General features: G+C 43.1%; 1 protein-coding gene across 1 annotated transcript in view; it reads left to right on the forward strand.

The window, feature by feature from the left end:
- Window positions 1-15,319, forward strand: part of dars1 (aspartyl-tRNA synthetase 1) — a 32,956-nt gene that overhangs the window by 16,870 nt on the left and 767 nt on the right. The window contains exons 7-17 of the mRNA XM_039006711.1: window positions 3,286-3,388; window positions 3,665-3,745; window positions 4,771-4,830; window positions 11,579-11,690; window positions 12,331-12,465; window positions 13,169-13,316; window positions 14,001-14,147; window positions 14,428-14,470; window positions 14,585-14,665; window positions 14,793-14,904; window positions 15,100-15,171. Coding sequence (XP_038862639.1) covers window positions 3,286-3,388; window positions 3,665-3,745; window positions 4,771-4,830; window positions 11,579-11,690; window positions 12,331-12,465; window positions 13,169-13,316; window positions 14,001-14,147; window positions 14,428-14,470; window positions 14,585-14,665; window positions 14,793-14,904; window positions 15,100-15,171 — 1,094 coding nt within the window. The remainder of the gene's footprint in view (window positions 1-3,285; window positions 3,389-3,664; window positions 3,746-4,770; window positions 4,831-11,578; window positions 11,691-12,330; window positions 12,466-13,168; window positions 13,317-14,000; window positions 14,148-14,427; window positions 14,471-14,584; window positions 14,666-14,792; window positions 14,905-15,099; window positions 15,172-15,319) is intronic.

The raw sequence follows: 15,319 nt of genomic DNA on the forward strand, positions 1-15,319 counted from the left end.
ATGCCTTTTCCAGCATGATGGAGCACCTTGCCATAAGGCAAAAGTGATAACTAAGTGGCTCGGGGAACAAAACAACAATATTTTGGGTCCATGGCCAGGAAACTCCCCAGACCTTAATCCCACTGAGAACTTGTGGTCAATCCTCAAGAGGCAGGTGGACAAACAAATACCCACAAATTGACAAACTCCAAGCATTGATTATGCAAGAATGGACTGCCATCAGTCAGGATGTGGCCCATAAGTTAATTGACAGCATGCCAGGGCGGATTGCAGAGGTCTTGAAAAAGAAGTGTCAACACAGCAAATATTGACTCTTTGCATCAACTTCATGTAATTGTCAATAAAAGCCTTTGACACTTATGAAATGCTTGTAATTATACTTCAGTATTCCATAGTAACATCTGACAAAAATATCTAAAGACACTGAAGCAGCACACTTTGTGGAAATTAATATTTGTGTCATTCTCAACTTTTGGCCACGACTATACAACCGACTGGAGTGTGGACACCAGTTCATCTTTCAATCACCCACGTGGGTATATGCTCTTAAAAACCAATGAGGAGATGGGAGAGGCCGGACTTGCAGCGCGCTGAGCATCACAAATAGAACCTATTTCTATTTTAGCGCCTGGCCACGCCGACGCTCGCTGAGGCGCATAATGATTGAATAACATGTATGCGTAAATGTATTTTGCAACGCTTGGCGCAGGCGACACGAGCGGTGGGGTCAGCGTGTTGCTTTCACCGATGGGTCAGACTCAACTTAGTCTGCTACTGGAGGCCTTTATGAAAAGTATAACAGCATGAGGATACTACACTTTTCCAAGTCAGGTATGTCAAACACGTTCTAATCTCTAAGTTGACATGATTACACTTAATGAATGACTCTTAAAACACTTCAATGAAAAACGCTGAATGAAGTATAAACGGAAGGACTATATAGGCCCAACACCACTTATTTTATGATCAGTAGGCCAGTCCAATACGCTTGGAAAGTGGAAACGTCACAAACGTCAAAAAGTTAACATTACTGGAGACGTTTTGGAGACGAATTAACGGCAAATTAGTGAATTGTTCCGCCCCACAGTTAAAATTGATTACAGTTAGTTAGCAATTGCTCCTACACTTTATTGCTAGTACAGTAGTGCTTCCGTGTCAATAACATGTCTCTAAAAATGACAGTGTCTCCAGTAGACAAGGCCACACATGTTATCTAGGCCAAGGTCACATGGTCAAAACATTCACCTCATTGACAGGACCCTCTGACCTTGTAAGTTGTGTCAGTGGTTTGACCGCTCACGGTTTCCTCTCAACCTCTTGTCTGTGATACAATCTGGAGGTTGCTTCAGAGCTGGTGTACACTGTAGCAAAACGTTTTGCAACTGAAAACAAAAACAATAATTTGTTATTAGACAAATTCAGGTAGGCCCCTCATAGTTTCTGCCCGTTTAGTTCCTATTACATTTTTTTATTTCTAGTTTAAGGACAATAATAGTCCCTGTTTGTGCTCTACATCGCTACCACTCATTCACCTGTACCTTCAAACACCCTTCCTCACACTTTGGCTAGATCTAGACTATCAGATCATGTATTTTTTTTAAATGCTGTGGCTCGATTGCTCCAAAATAATTTTTGTTTTTACTTTGCTTGTGTAGATAGGTGTTTTGATTCGGCAGTTTATTGTATTGCAGTTATTGCACACAACCACCAAATCCATGATGAAACGTCTGTCATGAACCAGCTTACATCAAAACACACTCAAGACAAATGTATAGTCGGGTTGTGTCCCAAATGTCACCCTATTCCCTATAAAGTGCACTACTCTTGACCAGAGCTCATAGGGAATAGGGTGCCATTTGAGATGCAGATCGGGTTGAGGCCTGCAGCTTCCGCAGAGATCTAAACATCCTGCTCCCAAATCTTATCAATCCACACAATGCATATTGTACTTTTCCCAACAATTAAAAAAAAAAATCACAACTATTGGCCTTAAACGGTTAATCAAATCTAGCTGTTGGACATGTTCTATGTTGATTGAATTCTGGGGAAGCAGAGTAAGCTTCTGGGTCACATGGGTCCTTTCGTAATCATCAAGAGGTTAAGCCAGGCCAGTGGTGACCTATAGGGAAGAGTGTGTAATGCTTGTGTCACATAATATTTCCACTTCCTCGTGCCGAGTTAAATTAGGGTTAGGGTATCCTCTGCATCAAAGTATCTTGGTTAACTTTCTCTTACTAGAACATAATATTACACAATAGATTGAAAGGTTTCACATATCTTTATATAAGACACAGCCTAGTCAGTTGCCTTGTTTTGAGCCAGAGCGGACCATAGGATCTCCTGTTCCTGTGGTGTGAGTCATCTTGATGTACAAGTACACCCCATGGACATGACACTAGTCTAGGTAATCAAAAGTCTTACTTGTATGACTTACTCATATTAGTTGATGGGCAGTGTTCATTGTCCCTGGGCAGGCTGGCCAGGTGTTAGAGGGAGGAGGTTATTAATGTGGGCTTTTTATTTGTCTAGCTGATTTCCCCCCCCCCCCCCCCCCCCCATAGTGTGAAACGTCTGACTGAGGCAGCTGCAGTGGACTGACTGGGTTCACCATTCACAACGCTCCTGTCTCTCATTACTGCTTTTTAATGAGAAGAGGTGAAGGATCACACCGGGCTTGCTCCATTGGCACTGTGCTATGTGACAGTTGGTATTGACAGTTCTTCATATTTCTATGAGGCTCTCCTGGGGGCTTGGACAGTGGGATAGGATAGCAGTGGCCTGCTCTGGTAGTCACTCAGCATGTCTTTCAAAGGGTTGTTTAACCTCTGTCTTATTGTTGTGAGGCCACTGATGTTTTACTGTAGTTCATAGCTGTGATTTATGTGTTTGCACGTTGTCGCAATCGGATGATTAAGTGAAAAGAGAATAGGAATGTCTGACACCATGGTAACCGTGGATCAAAACAACATTATCCTGTGACATTTTGCCTCAGGAAGAGTAGCATCAAGGTGAATTTATGTAGCCACCATTTTTGTATTTTGTTTCTTTATATCGTGGTTACCAACTGCTCAACACCCCCCCCCCCCCCCCCCCCCCCCCCCCCCCCCCCCCCCCCCCCCCCCCCCACACCACCAATTCTTTCAGATCATGAAAAGCTCCTGTGACTGAATCAGGGTTTTGAATGGAAACTTTCAGTTCTCAGCTAGACCCCCACTCGTTTGACTTCAATTGATCTGTGTAGACTGATAAGGGCTGTGCCTCTTTACCCCCCCCCCCCGTCTGCAGCATCAACAAGGAGAGCATCGTGGACGTGGAGGCGGTGGTGAAGAAGGTGGAGCAGACGATCGAGAGCTGCTCTCAGCAGGATGTGGAGTTGCACATAGAGAGGGTAGGTCTGTCTTCTGCTCTGTCTGACCACACCACAGACAAACAGACCAACAGACATGCACACGGAGGGAGGACAGCCGTGAATCAGAGGAGCTACTGGTTCAAAGATATCCGTCTGCGACGGTTTTTGACTGCTTTCTCTTTTTGGAGTTGTGGTACTTTCCGTTCCGCCTAGCAGTTGAACCTGGAAAGTACTGTGAGTTTAGAGCGACTTTCTAACTGCGAATCTAGTTGAACCAAACCTTCTAAAGAAAAATCTCACCTTTTCCCGTTTCAGATTTTTGTCATCAGCCAGGCCGAGCCTCGTCTGCCCCTGCAGCTGGAGGATTGCGTGAGGCCGGAAGGAGAGGGGGATGAGGTGAGGATGAGGGCCAGGGCTCTTGGGCCTCGCGCAGGTAGCTCTTCTTAGCTGATCAAAGGTCAAACTCATTTCATCCAGAGAACTTCCTCCGTCCTGATGCTGGGTGAAAAATACATACACACCCTCAAGGCCTTCCACTGTTGTTTTTGAATATTATTGGTTCTATACTGCCATTTATTTGATTGAACCTTTATTTAACTAGGCAAGTCAGTTAAGAACAAATCCTTATTTACAATGACGGCCTACCCCGGTCAAACCCTAACCCGGATGACTCTGGGCCAATTGTGCGCCACTCTATGGGACTCACAATCACGTCCGGTTGTGATACAGCGTGGAACCGAACCAGGGTCTGTAGTGACGTCTCTAGCACTGAGATGCAGTGCCTTAGACCGCTGCGCCACTCGGGAGCCATGTTTTCAGTCAGTGTCTGTATTAAGGGTCTACTCTCCAGTGTGATTTAGAGACAGCTGAAGTGTGTCAGTGTTTATGCAGTATGCCAACCCCAACGGCAGTTGTGTCTAAGGTTTTGTCTGTGGGGAGTCTGTCTGTCAGTTACAGGAACTACCGTTGGGGAGGAGGCTCTGGACTGGGCTCGGTCTGTGTCTCCGTCTTCATGTTCTGCCTCAATATGAGCTGGATGTGTGGAGCTTGTTCACAGCCTGTTTTAACGCCATGAGCTCCAGTAAAGCCTGACAACCTTTGACATCCTGTGATGTAACATTTAGGAGCTTCGGCGTTCTCTTACTGTTTTATTGGATTGTAAATTTGTTGTATTAGTTTATAATAAAAATAAAAAACTGGTTTATAAGGTTTAAAAATAGAACAGGATAGTGATTCATTTCCGGGGGGGGGGGAAATAAATAAACATTAGAACACATGGATCATGTCACACATTATATTTCAATGTCCTACTGTGTTTTCACACATGTCCAATAGTTTGTTCCCATATACTTCAGATGTGTTTAATACTTTAAATGTTTTGTAATGTGGTCAAATGATGTTGGCGTTATGCGTTTACTCAGGATGGAAGAGCGACGGTCAACCAGGACACCAGACTGGACAACCGAGTCATTGATCTCAGGGTAAGTTCTACGACACTATCACACTTCAACCAGTGTTACATTCTTCCATGACAAATGAATGACACAAAAATATAATGAGTTATTCTAGATTCAAATTGGGTTTTGAAGACTCTACATTCGTATCAACAAAATATTGTGACGATGAGATGAAAAATGGCAGAATCGTGGTATCTTTCCCACTTTGCAGGCCCGTGAGTTAGCCTGCTGGTAGAGTGGAGTATAGAACTGTGCATGGGTTCAGAGGTTTTAGGAGAGGGGTTCTAAACCAGACTGTGCTAGAGGCCTCATTGTTCTGTTCTGAGGCGTACCCACACTAGTGATGTGGCAGCAGGAAAACAGCCCTACCGCTCGCCTCACTCTGGCTTTGTCACAACACCTGTTTCTACAAAATGTCTCTTTGAGCTTGAGGACTTGGGCCTGTTATCACAACCACACTTAAATGAAGGGTAAACCCATAAACAGGGTTTCACACAGACAGACCCCTATCCCTAACCCCAGTCAACAATAAAGGGCAACCATAATGAAAAGGCACCTACCAACCAAGAACCGTTTCAGTGAAAATGAAAGAATTATTTCACATAACTTCCCTACAGGCCAGCCATTTTGTTGAAAATAAATGGTTGATACTCTCTAGGGAAATACGGTACTATCCGTCAGGCACAATATGAGTGGTGATGGTGGCGTGTGACCAAAACCACAAGCCATGGGCTGTTAGGCACGATTGTTTTGAGAGCTTGCATGTCAACGAGAGTGACGCACGGAGTTATTTCGCTCTCACTCTCTTTTATACCTCCCACCCTGGTGTGAGGACATAGAAAGATAACAGACCCCTCCTCCCAACTCACAGTAGAGAGAAGTGTTTTTTGCACAGGAATTATGTAACTTATTTGTATAAGTCTGTTTCTAATCAGGCTTTCATGTCAGTTTGGTTTGCTCACTAGGTGTATCTGCTTAGCAATTTCATCTAGTGTTATCCAGAAGTGGCAGTTATTCATCAAAGGAGGAGTTATATTCCAACCACAGTCAACTATAGGCTACATATCGGTTTACCATTTCAACCGGGGCCAGACTGGACCAGAGTTGTTGTCTGCAGATTCATTCTCTGACAATGAAAGAGTCCGAAAACTCCCGTTCAGGCATTTGGGAATGTTTAAAAGATAGAAATGTGAGCCTTCAGCTTTCAATCAGGACGCTCAGAGCTTTTTGTATTAAACTCTTTGTGTAGATGACTAAAACCCGAGATGAAACCAGATAGAACTGGTTGAATAAATCCTCAGTAATAACACCAGTCATATTAGGAAATTAGTAATCTGATCAACTGAGAACTGAGAAGAACACTCCTATTGGCTCTTAGTAGCCTTACAGTCATGAGGTTTGGGGTTTTGGCTGTTCCTCTGCTCGTTCCCAGACGTTATGTGTAATACGCAGCTATTGACGTGCCTCATCACGAGTCATTTTGATGACTGGGTTATTTTCTACGCCACTAAGTTGACCTCTGTATACAACTAGAATGAATTGCCAATGTTAGGTTTTGAAAATAAGACAAAGAGCTCTATCTCATGTTTATTTTCTAAAGGCTTAGATTAATGTGAAATGCACCCTGTCTCCACTCCCTCTTATGAAATGAAAGGTGTCGAGACTGTACAAGGCAAGATGTGACGCAAGCAGTGTTGTCTGTTCACTCTTTTTTTTTTTGGCATCGTGTAATATCTCTGTGTGTGGGTCATTATCTACACCACACATTTTTTTCCAGAGGAACCTTTTATATGCTGTACGTCAGTCTTCATATCATAGAAGCTGCAATGACTGCATCCCACTCTGAAACTTCAAAGTTTAAAATCAGTGTTCCATTGATTTGCAACCTTTTGAAAAATGAAAGGTGTTTGTTGGTGGAGGACCTTCTAGTTTTGTGCCAACATCAAACTGCTCAGTTTCTCTTTATTGTATTTATATACATTACCGTTCAAAAGTTTGGGGTCACTTAGAAATGTCCTTGTTTTTGAAAGAGAAGCAATTTTTTTTGTCCATTTTAAAATAACATCAAATTGATCGGAAATACAGTGTAGACATTGTTGATGTTGTAAATGACTATTGTAGCTGAAAACTGCACATTTTTTATGGAATATCTACATAGGTGTTCAGAGGCCAATTATCAGCATCCATCACTCCTGTGTTCCAATGACACGTTGTGTTAGCTAATCCAAGTTTATCATTTTAAAAGGCTAATTGATCATTAGATAACCCTTCTGCAATTATGTTAGCACAGATAAACTGTTCTGATTAAAGCAGCAATAAAACTGGCCTTTAGACTAGTTGAGTATCTGGAGCATCAGCATTTTGGGGTTTGATTACAGGCTCAAAATGGCTAGAAACAAAGAACTTTCTCCTGAAACTCGTCAGTTTATTCTTGTTCTGAGAAATGAAGGCCATTCCATGCGAGAAATTGCCAAGAAACTGAAATCTCGTACAACGCTGTGTACTACTCCCTTCACAGAACAGCACAAACTGGCTCAAACCAGAATAGAAAGAGGAGTGGGAGGCCCCGGTGCACAACTGAGCAAGAGGACAAGTACATTAGAGTGTCTAGTTTGAGAAACAGACGCCTCACAAGTCCTCAACTGGCAGCTTCATTAAATAGTACCTGCAAAACACCAGTCTCAACGTCAACAGTGAAGAGGCGACTCCGGGATGCTGGACTTCCAGGCAGATTTGCAAAGAAAAAGCCATATCTCAGACTGGACAATAAAAAGAAAAGAATAAGATGGGCAAAATAACACAGACACTGGACAGAGGAACTCTGCCTAGAAGGCCAGCATCCTGGAGTCGCCTCTTCACTGTTAATGTTGAGACTGGTGTCGGTTAGGACATCTACTTTTCTAGACACAAGTAATTTGTCCAAGAATTGTTTACAGACAGATTTATTTAACTTATTCACTATATCACAATTCCAGTCGGTCAGAAGTTTACATACACTAACACGGAACCCAAAGTGGCTGTGCGCGTGCGCCATCGTGCACAAATGTATTTTGTCCCCCTACACCAAACGCGATCACGACACGCAGGTTAAAATATCAAAACAAACTCTGAACCAATGACATTAATTTGGGGACAGGTCGAAAAGCATTAAACATGTATGGCAATTTAGCTAGTTAGCTTGCACTTGCTAGCTAATTTGTCCTATTTAGCTAGCTTGCTGTTGCTAGCTAATTTGTCCTGGGATATAGACATTGAGTTGTTATTTTACCTGAAATGCACAAGGTCCTCTACTCCGACAATTAATCCACACATAAAACGGTCAACCAAATCATTTTTAGTCATCTCTCCTCCTTCCAGGCATTTTCATCTTTGAACTTATATGGTGATTGGCATCTACACTTTCATAGTATTACCACGACGACCGGCAAAACAGTTCGTCTTTCAATCATCCACGTGGGCATAACCAATGAGGAGATGGCACGTGGGTACCTGCTTCTATAAACCAATGAGGAGATGGGAGAGGCAGACTTGCAGCGTGATCTGCGTCAGAAATAGCAATTACTTCTATTTTAGCCCTTGGCAACGCAGACGCTCGTTGGCAGTGTGGGTGCAATAATTTAATAACATATATTCCTACATTTATTTTGCAACGCGAGCGGTGTAGTCATGGTATACGTTGACTGTGCCTTTAAACAGCTTGGAAAATTCCTGAAATTATGTCATGGCTTTAGAAGCTTCTGATAGGCTAATTGACATAATTTGAGTCAATTGGAGGTGTACCTGTGGATGTATTTCAAGGCCTACCTTCAAACTCAGTGCCTCTTTGCTTGACATCATGGGAAAATTAAAAGAAATCAGCCAAGACCTCAGAAAAAAAATTGTAGACCTCCACAAGTCTGGTTCATCCGTGGAAGCAATTTCCAAACGCCTGAAGGTACCATATTCATCTGTACAAACAATAGAACGCAAGTATAAACACCATGGGACTACGCAGCCATCATACCGCTCAGGAAGGAGACGTGTTCTGTCTCCTAGAGATGAACGTACTTTGGTGCGAAAAGTGCAAATCAGTCCCAAAACAACAGCAAAGGACTTTGTGAAGATGCTGGAGGAAACAGGTATAAAAGTATCTATATCCACAGTAAAATGAGTCCTATATCGACATAACCTGAAAGGCCGCTCAGCAAAGAAGGAAGCCACTGCTCCAAAACCGCCATAAAAAAAGCCAGACTACGGTTTGCAACTGCACATGGGGACAAAGATGGTACTTTTTGGAGAAATGTCCTCTGGTCTGATGAAAGAAAAATAGAACTGTTTGGCCATAATGACCATCGTTATGTTTGGAGGAAAAAGGGGGAGGCTTGCAAGCCGAAGAACACCATCCCAACCGTGAAGCACGGGGGTGTCAGCATCATTTTGTGGGGGTGCTTTTCTGCAGGAGGGCCTGGTGCACTTCACAAAATAGATGGCATCATGAGGGAGGAAAATGATGTGGATATATTGAAGCAACATCTCAAGACATCAGTCAGGAAGTTAAAGCTTGGTCGCAAATGGGTCTTCCAAATGGACAATGACCCCAAGCATACTTCCAAAGTTGTGGCGAAATGGCTTAAGGACAACAAAGTCAAGGTATTGGAGTGGCCATCACAAAGCCTTGACCTCAATCCTATAGAAAATGTGTGGGCAGAACTGAAAAAGTGTGAGAGAGCAAGGAGGCCTACAAACCTGACCCAGTTACACCAGCTCTGTCAGGAGGAATGGGCCAAAATTCACCCAACTTATTGTGGGACGCTTGTGGAAGGCTACCCGAAACGTTTGACCCAAGTTAAACAATGTAAAGGCAATGCTACCAAATACTAATTGAGTGTATGTAAACTTCTGACCCACTGGGAATGCGATGAAAGAAATAAAAGCTGAAGTAAATCATTCTCTCTGCTATTGATCTGACATTTCACATTCTTAAAATAAAGTGGTGATCCTAACTGACCTAAGACAGGGAATTTTTACTAGGATTAAATGTATGGAATTGTGAAAAACTGAGTTTAAATGTATTTGACTAAGGTGTATGTAAACATCCGACTTCAATTGTATATACAGGTTTGAACACACCTACTCATTCCAGGGGTTTTCTTTATTTTTTACTGTTTTCTACATTGTAGAATAATAGAGTAGACATAACTATATGAAATAACACACATGAAATCATGTAGTAACCAAAAAAGTGTTAAACAAATCAAATATATTTTTGATTTGTCAAAGTAGCCACCCTTTGTCTTGATGACGAGTTTGCACACTCTTGGCATATTCTCAACCAGCTTCACGAGGTAGTCACCTGGAATGCTTTTCAATTAACAGGTGTGCCTTAAGTGAATTTTTGGAATTTCTTTCCTTAATGCATTTGAACCAATCAGTTGGGTTGTGACAAGGTAGGGGTGGTATACAGAAGATAGCCCTATTTGGTAAAAGACCAAGTCCATATTATGTTAAGAACAGCTCAAATAAGCAAAGAGAAACGACAGGCCATCATTACCTTAAGACATGAAGGTCAGTCAATCTGGGAAAAAAAGTGCAGTCGCAAAAACCATCAAGCACTATGATGAAACTGTCTCTCATGAGGACCGCCACAGGAAAGGAAGACCCAGAGTTACCTCTGCTGCAGAGGATAAGTTCATTAGAGTTACCAGCCTCAGAAATTGCAGCCCAAATAAATGCTTCAGAGTTCAAGTAACAGACACATCTCACATCTCAATCAGGCCTTCATGGTCGAATTGCTGCATGGAAACCACTACTAAAGGACACCAATAAGAAGAAGAGACTTGCTTGGGCTAAGAAACACAAGCAATGGACATTAGACCAGTGAAAATCTTTCCTTTGGTCTGATGAGTCCAAATTTGAGATTTTTGGTTCCAACTGCCATGGCTTTGTGAGCCGCAGAGTAGGTGAACGGATGATCTCGGCGTGTGTGGTTCCCACCGTGAAGCATGGAGGAAGAGGTGTGGGTGTGCTTTGCTGGTGACACTGTGATTTATTTAGAATCCAAGGGCCACTTAACCAGCATGGCTACCACAGCATTCTGCAGCGATACGCCATCCCATCTGGTTTGCGCCTAGTGGGACTATCATTTGTTTTAAAACAGGACAATGACTCAAAACACAACTCCAGGCTGTGTAAGGGCTATTTGACGAAGAAGGAGAGGAAAGGAGTGCTGCATCAGATGACCTGGCCTCCACAGTCACCCGACCTCAACCCAATTGAGATGGTTTGGGATGAGTTGAACCACAGAGTGAAGGAAAAGCAGCCAAGTGCTCAGCATATGTGGGAACTCCTTCAAGACTTGAAAAAGCATTCCAGGTGAAGCTGGTTGAGAGAATCCCTAGAGTGTGCAAAGCTGTCATCAATGCAAATGGTGTCTACTTTGAAGAATCTCAAATATATTTAGATTTGTTTAACACCCTTTTGGTTACATTCCATGTGTTATTTCATAGTTTTGATGTCTTCACTTTTATTCTACAATGTAAAAAAATAAATACGAAAAACCCTTTGAATGAGTAGGTGTGTCCAAACATTTGACTGGTACTGTATATTTATATCTCCTGCGATTGCATAGAATGCTTCCAATCCTTTATACTGTACATGTTTTATGTTATGTGTCTTGTGTAGCAATCCGTCACCACACATGAAGTTCCCTCTCAGGAAGTTGAATTTAATTGACTGCTTTTTTCCCGCTTTTTTTTGGCATTGTGTGTGTGTCTGCTTGTTTCTCCTCTGGTAGACAACGACCAGCCAGGCCATCTTCCGCCTGCAATCCGGAGTGTGCCAGCTCTTTAGAGACACCCTGACCAACAAGGGCTTTGTGGAGATCCAGACCCCCAAAATCATTTCAGGTACCAGCACTGAGCTCATATAAAGCAGCCCAGGCTCGACTCTGACTACCTGGTCATTTGTGCTCTTTGATGAGCTGACTCTCAATTGCACTTCACAAGCGTGAGCACATAGACAATGTGTGACCATGTGTCACATTTTGTAGCCATAGAAATGTGTAACACAACAGTGTTGTTTACTACAGTACTTGCTACCACAACCCCAAATGTGATAGTTTTTTTAAACTGAGCTGTGGTGAAACAAGTGTTGCTTTCACTTCCTCATCTTTGGTAGGAGCCAATGGCATTCAACCCAGCCTGGCATTGACGCATTTAAAATTGCCGCCTTTTCGGTGAGAGCAGCTGCGGATCAACAGTGTGCGCTAATCTAAAAACCGCATTCACCTCTGCCAACACCCATCACACGTACCCTGTACAAAATGTTCTATGTGACCACCCTTCTGTAAAGGAAAACACATCAGACAATCTACTATATGACATGAACGTCTAACACGTGCGTAAATAAGTTAATGGCGCTGTTAGGAAATGGTGTCATCACATAGACGACTTGAAAAAGGCTGTTCACTACAGACAGATGATTTTTGTGCCATGTGTTGCCTCTCTCCTGGGATAGTTGACTAAAAGGTGTCTTTCTCCTCTCTAGCTGCCAGTGAGGGTGGGGCGAACGTCTTCACTGTGTCCTACTTCAAAACCAGCGCCTACCTGGCCCAGTCTCCCCAGCTCTACAAGCAGATGTGTATCTGTGCTGACTTTGACAAGGTGTTCTGTGTGGGACCAGGTAAGGCAGCACCTTGTGAAGAACCAATGGTCTAGCGGGAATGCTACTAGCCAGGCACGTGTACGCTACTCACCACCGGAGACCAGGGTTCAATCCCTGTGACCACCCTTACTTATGTGTTCCATCTGGTCTGTCTCCCCCTTTGTTTCCAACTGTCTGGATAAAGTAAAAAAAATGTAAAATAATATTCATCTATATATAATACCACATCTCTAAGCCGTTCACCTATCTCCCCTGTATCCAATAATGGGAATTAATTTGGAATATTGGGTTGAATACATCAGTCACTCTAGTTATGTAGTCAACAAACAAACAGTGGCTTACACAATATTAAACCTGGGCAGATAACTGCAAACACAACACATTTTTACACATAGACGGTGTTGTGATATGGCTCATGTTGAGCAATAGGAAACATAGTGTATCTGACTGGCTTGTGCTTGGTTGTACAATGTCTCTTTGTGAGGTAGGTCAACACGGCCTCACCTGGCCGGATCCACATGTAACCAGAGGAGTATTGACCCCCCCCCCCCGCAGTCTCACATGTCTAGGATGTGTCCCTAATGGTGCCCTATTCCCTGGTCAAAAGTAGTGCACTATAAAGGGAATAGGGTGCCTCTAGTTTATCTCTGGGGTGATGGATCTAATCTTTATACTGAAATACGACGTCGCTGATACTAACTGAAGATGTTCTCCGTTCCAGTGTTCAGAGCAGAAGACTCCAACACCCACCGTCATCTGACAGAGTTTGTGGGCCTGGATATTGAGTTGGCGTTCAACTACCACTATCATGAAGTGATCGAGTCCATCACCGACACCATGGTTCAGATCTTCAAAGGACTCCGAGACAAGTAAGCTGGGATTCGCTTTGAACCCATATTTGCAAACAAAGTGAGTTAGTATGGTTTAAACTTTCGTGGGCCTATTTCAGGGCTGTAACTGAGCAAGTGGATGAGCTCCATATAAAGTAAATGCGTGCCTCCACCGCCATCTACTGGTATGAAATGGCATTGCATCTGTGCTGAGGGAGCAGGTGGTATTTGGGTAATCTCTCGTGGACATACTACTTAAACATAAGTGGTGCCGTAGATCTGTCATGATACAACGGGATGCGTGAGGTAACGAGCAGCTTTCATTCCGGCGCATTGGACAAATCCCGATTTCGCAGGTGTTAGCATCTTTTGAATTTCGGAAGGGGAGGGGACATTTGGCTCATCGACTTGCCAGTAATTTACAAATATAGGGTAGAGCGTTTCGTTCCAGTTCCGATTCTCATTCGATCTCTTCTCTTAACGCGTATGGACCCAGAAATTAATCGAGTATCTGACCAATTACGCAAGACTTTAGTTCTGGGTTAACCAAGATTAGTATTTGAGTGACCCAGTTGTGTCTGTGCTTGTGTGTTTTAAGGGAAAGTTTTCCTTTTAACAATAGAGGCACTTTATCAACTTCTACTGTCCTCCAAGAGTTGCTGAATTACCTTTTTCACGTGTGTCTGTGTCTGTGTCTGTGTCTGTGTCGTGTGTGTTGGCCAGGTTCCAGACAGAGATCCAGACGGTGGGGAAGCAGTACCCCAGCGAGCCATTCAAGTTCCTGGAGCCCACTCTTAGGCTGGAGTATTCGGAAGGCGTGGCCATGCTCCGGGAAGCGGGGGTGGAGATGGGAGACGAGGAAGACCTCAGGTCAGTAGCAGGTCAACATAAGACATTAAAATGGGTCGGCAAGTAGCATAGCGGTTAAGAGCATTGGGCCAGTAACCGAATGGTTACTGGTCGAATCCCAGAGCCGACCAGGTGAAAAATCTGACAATGTGCCCTTAAGCAAGGCACTTAACCCTAATTGCTGCTGTAAATCGCTCTGGATAAGAGTGTCTGCTTCATGACTAAAATGTGAAAAATAAAAACATGTAAAGAGCAAATAAATACCTTTTTTTTCCCCTACTGAAAATAACGTTTTTCATAGCACTCCCAATGAGAAGTTGCTTGGTCGTCTGGTGAAAGAAAAGGTATGTTATGTTCAGTTTCTTTGTCAACAGATTTTATATTATTCTAGATGGTACGTGCTGAGCATTTTAGGCTGCAAAGCAGACTAACTCATCTCTTTATTGCCTTTCTGTTAGTATGACACTGACTTCTACGTGCTGGACAAGTACCCCCTGGCAGTGAGGCCCTTCTACACCATGCCTGACCCTAACGATAAAGTATGCAAGTCACAAACACAGACATACACACACCACATTTCACCAGGTTGATCATGACACCATTGTGGCAGGACATTGGCAATGTTATACCAGAGGTGTAAATGACTTGACTGATGTTTCCTCCCAGAAATACTCCAACTCATACGACATGTTCATGAGAGGAGAGGAGATCCTCTCTGGAGCCCAGAGGATCCACGATGCCCAGCTGCTCACTGAGAGGGCCATGCACCACAACATTGGTAATGAAACAACTCTGACCAATATGGCTGCCCTGAATAACAAGGCAATCAGTAACTCAAGCTTCTTTTCTTCTCTTAAGCGATTGCTAGAGAATCTGCATATTATTACTGTGTTACCAATACACTGGTGGCTGGTGCTAATATGTAAAGTGGTGATGCTAGTATCAAATATTACAATGATTTGTGTTGCTGCAGACCTGGAGAAGATCAAGTCCTACATTGACTCCTTCCGATACGGAGCTCCCCCACATGGAGGTGGTGGCATTGGTAAGAAATAAATATTGACTCTAAACCTTGGCCCATACCCTCTCAATAAGAAAGACCATTGTCAATCTAATCTAAATGCACTCATTGTAAATATATTCAATAAGAAATCCATTGTACATCTATTCTAAATATACTCATTGTAAATATA

This window comes from Salvelinus namaycush, chromosome 13 (assembly GCF_016432855.1).
Source record: "Salvelinus namaycush isolate Seneca chromosome 13, SaNama_1.0, whole genome shotgun sequence".
In the NCBI taxonomy this organism is placed as follows: domain Eukaryota; kingdom Metazoa; phylum Chordata; class Actinopteri; order Salmoniformes; family Salmonidae; genus Salvelinus; species Salvelinus namaycush.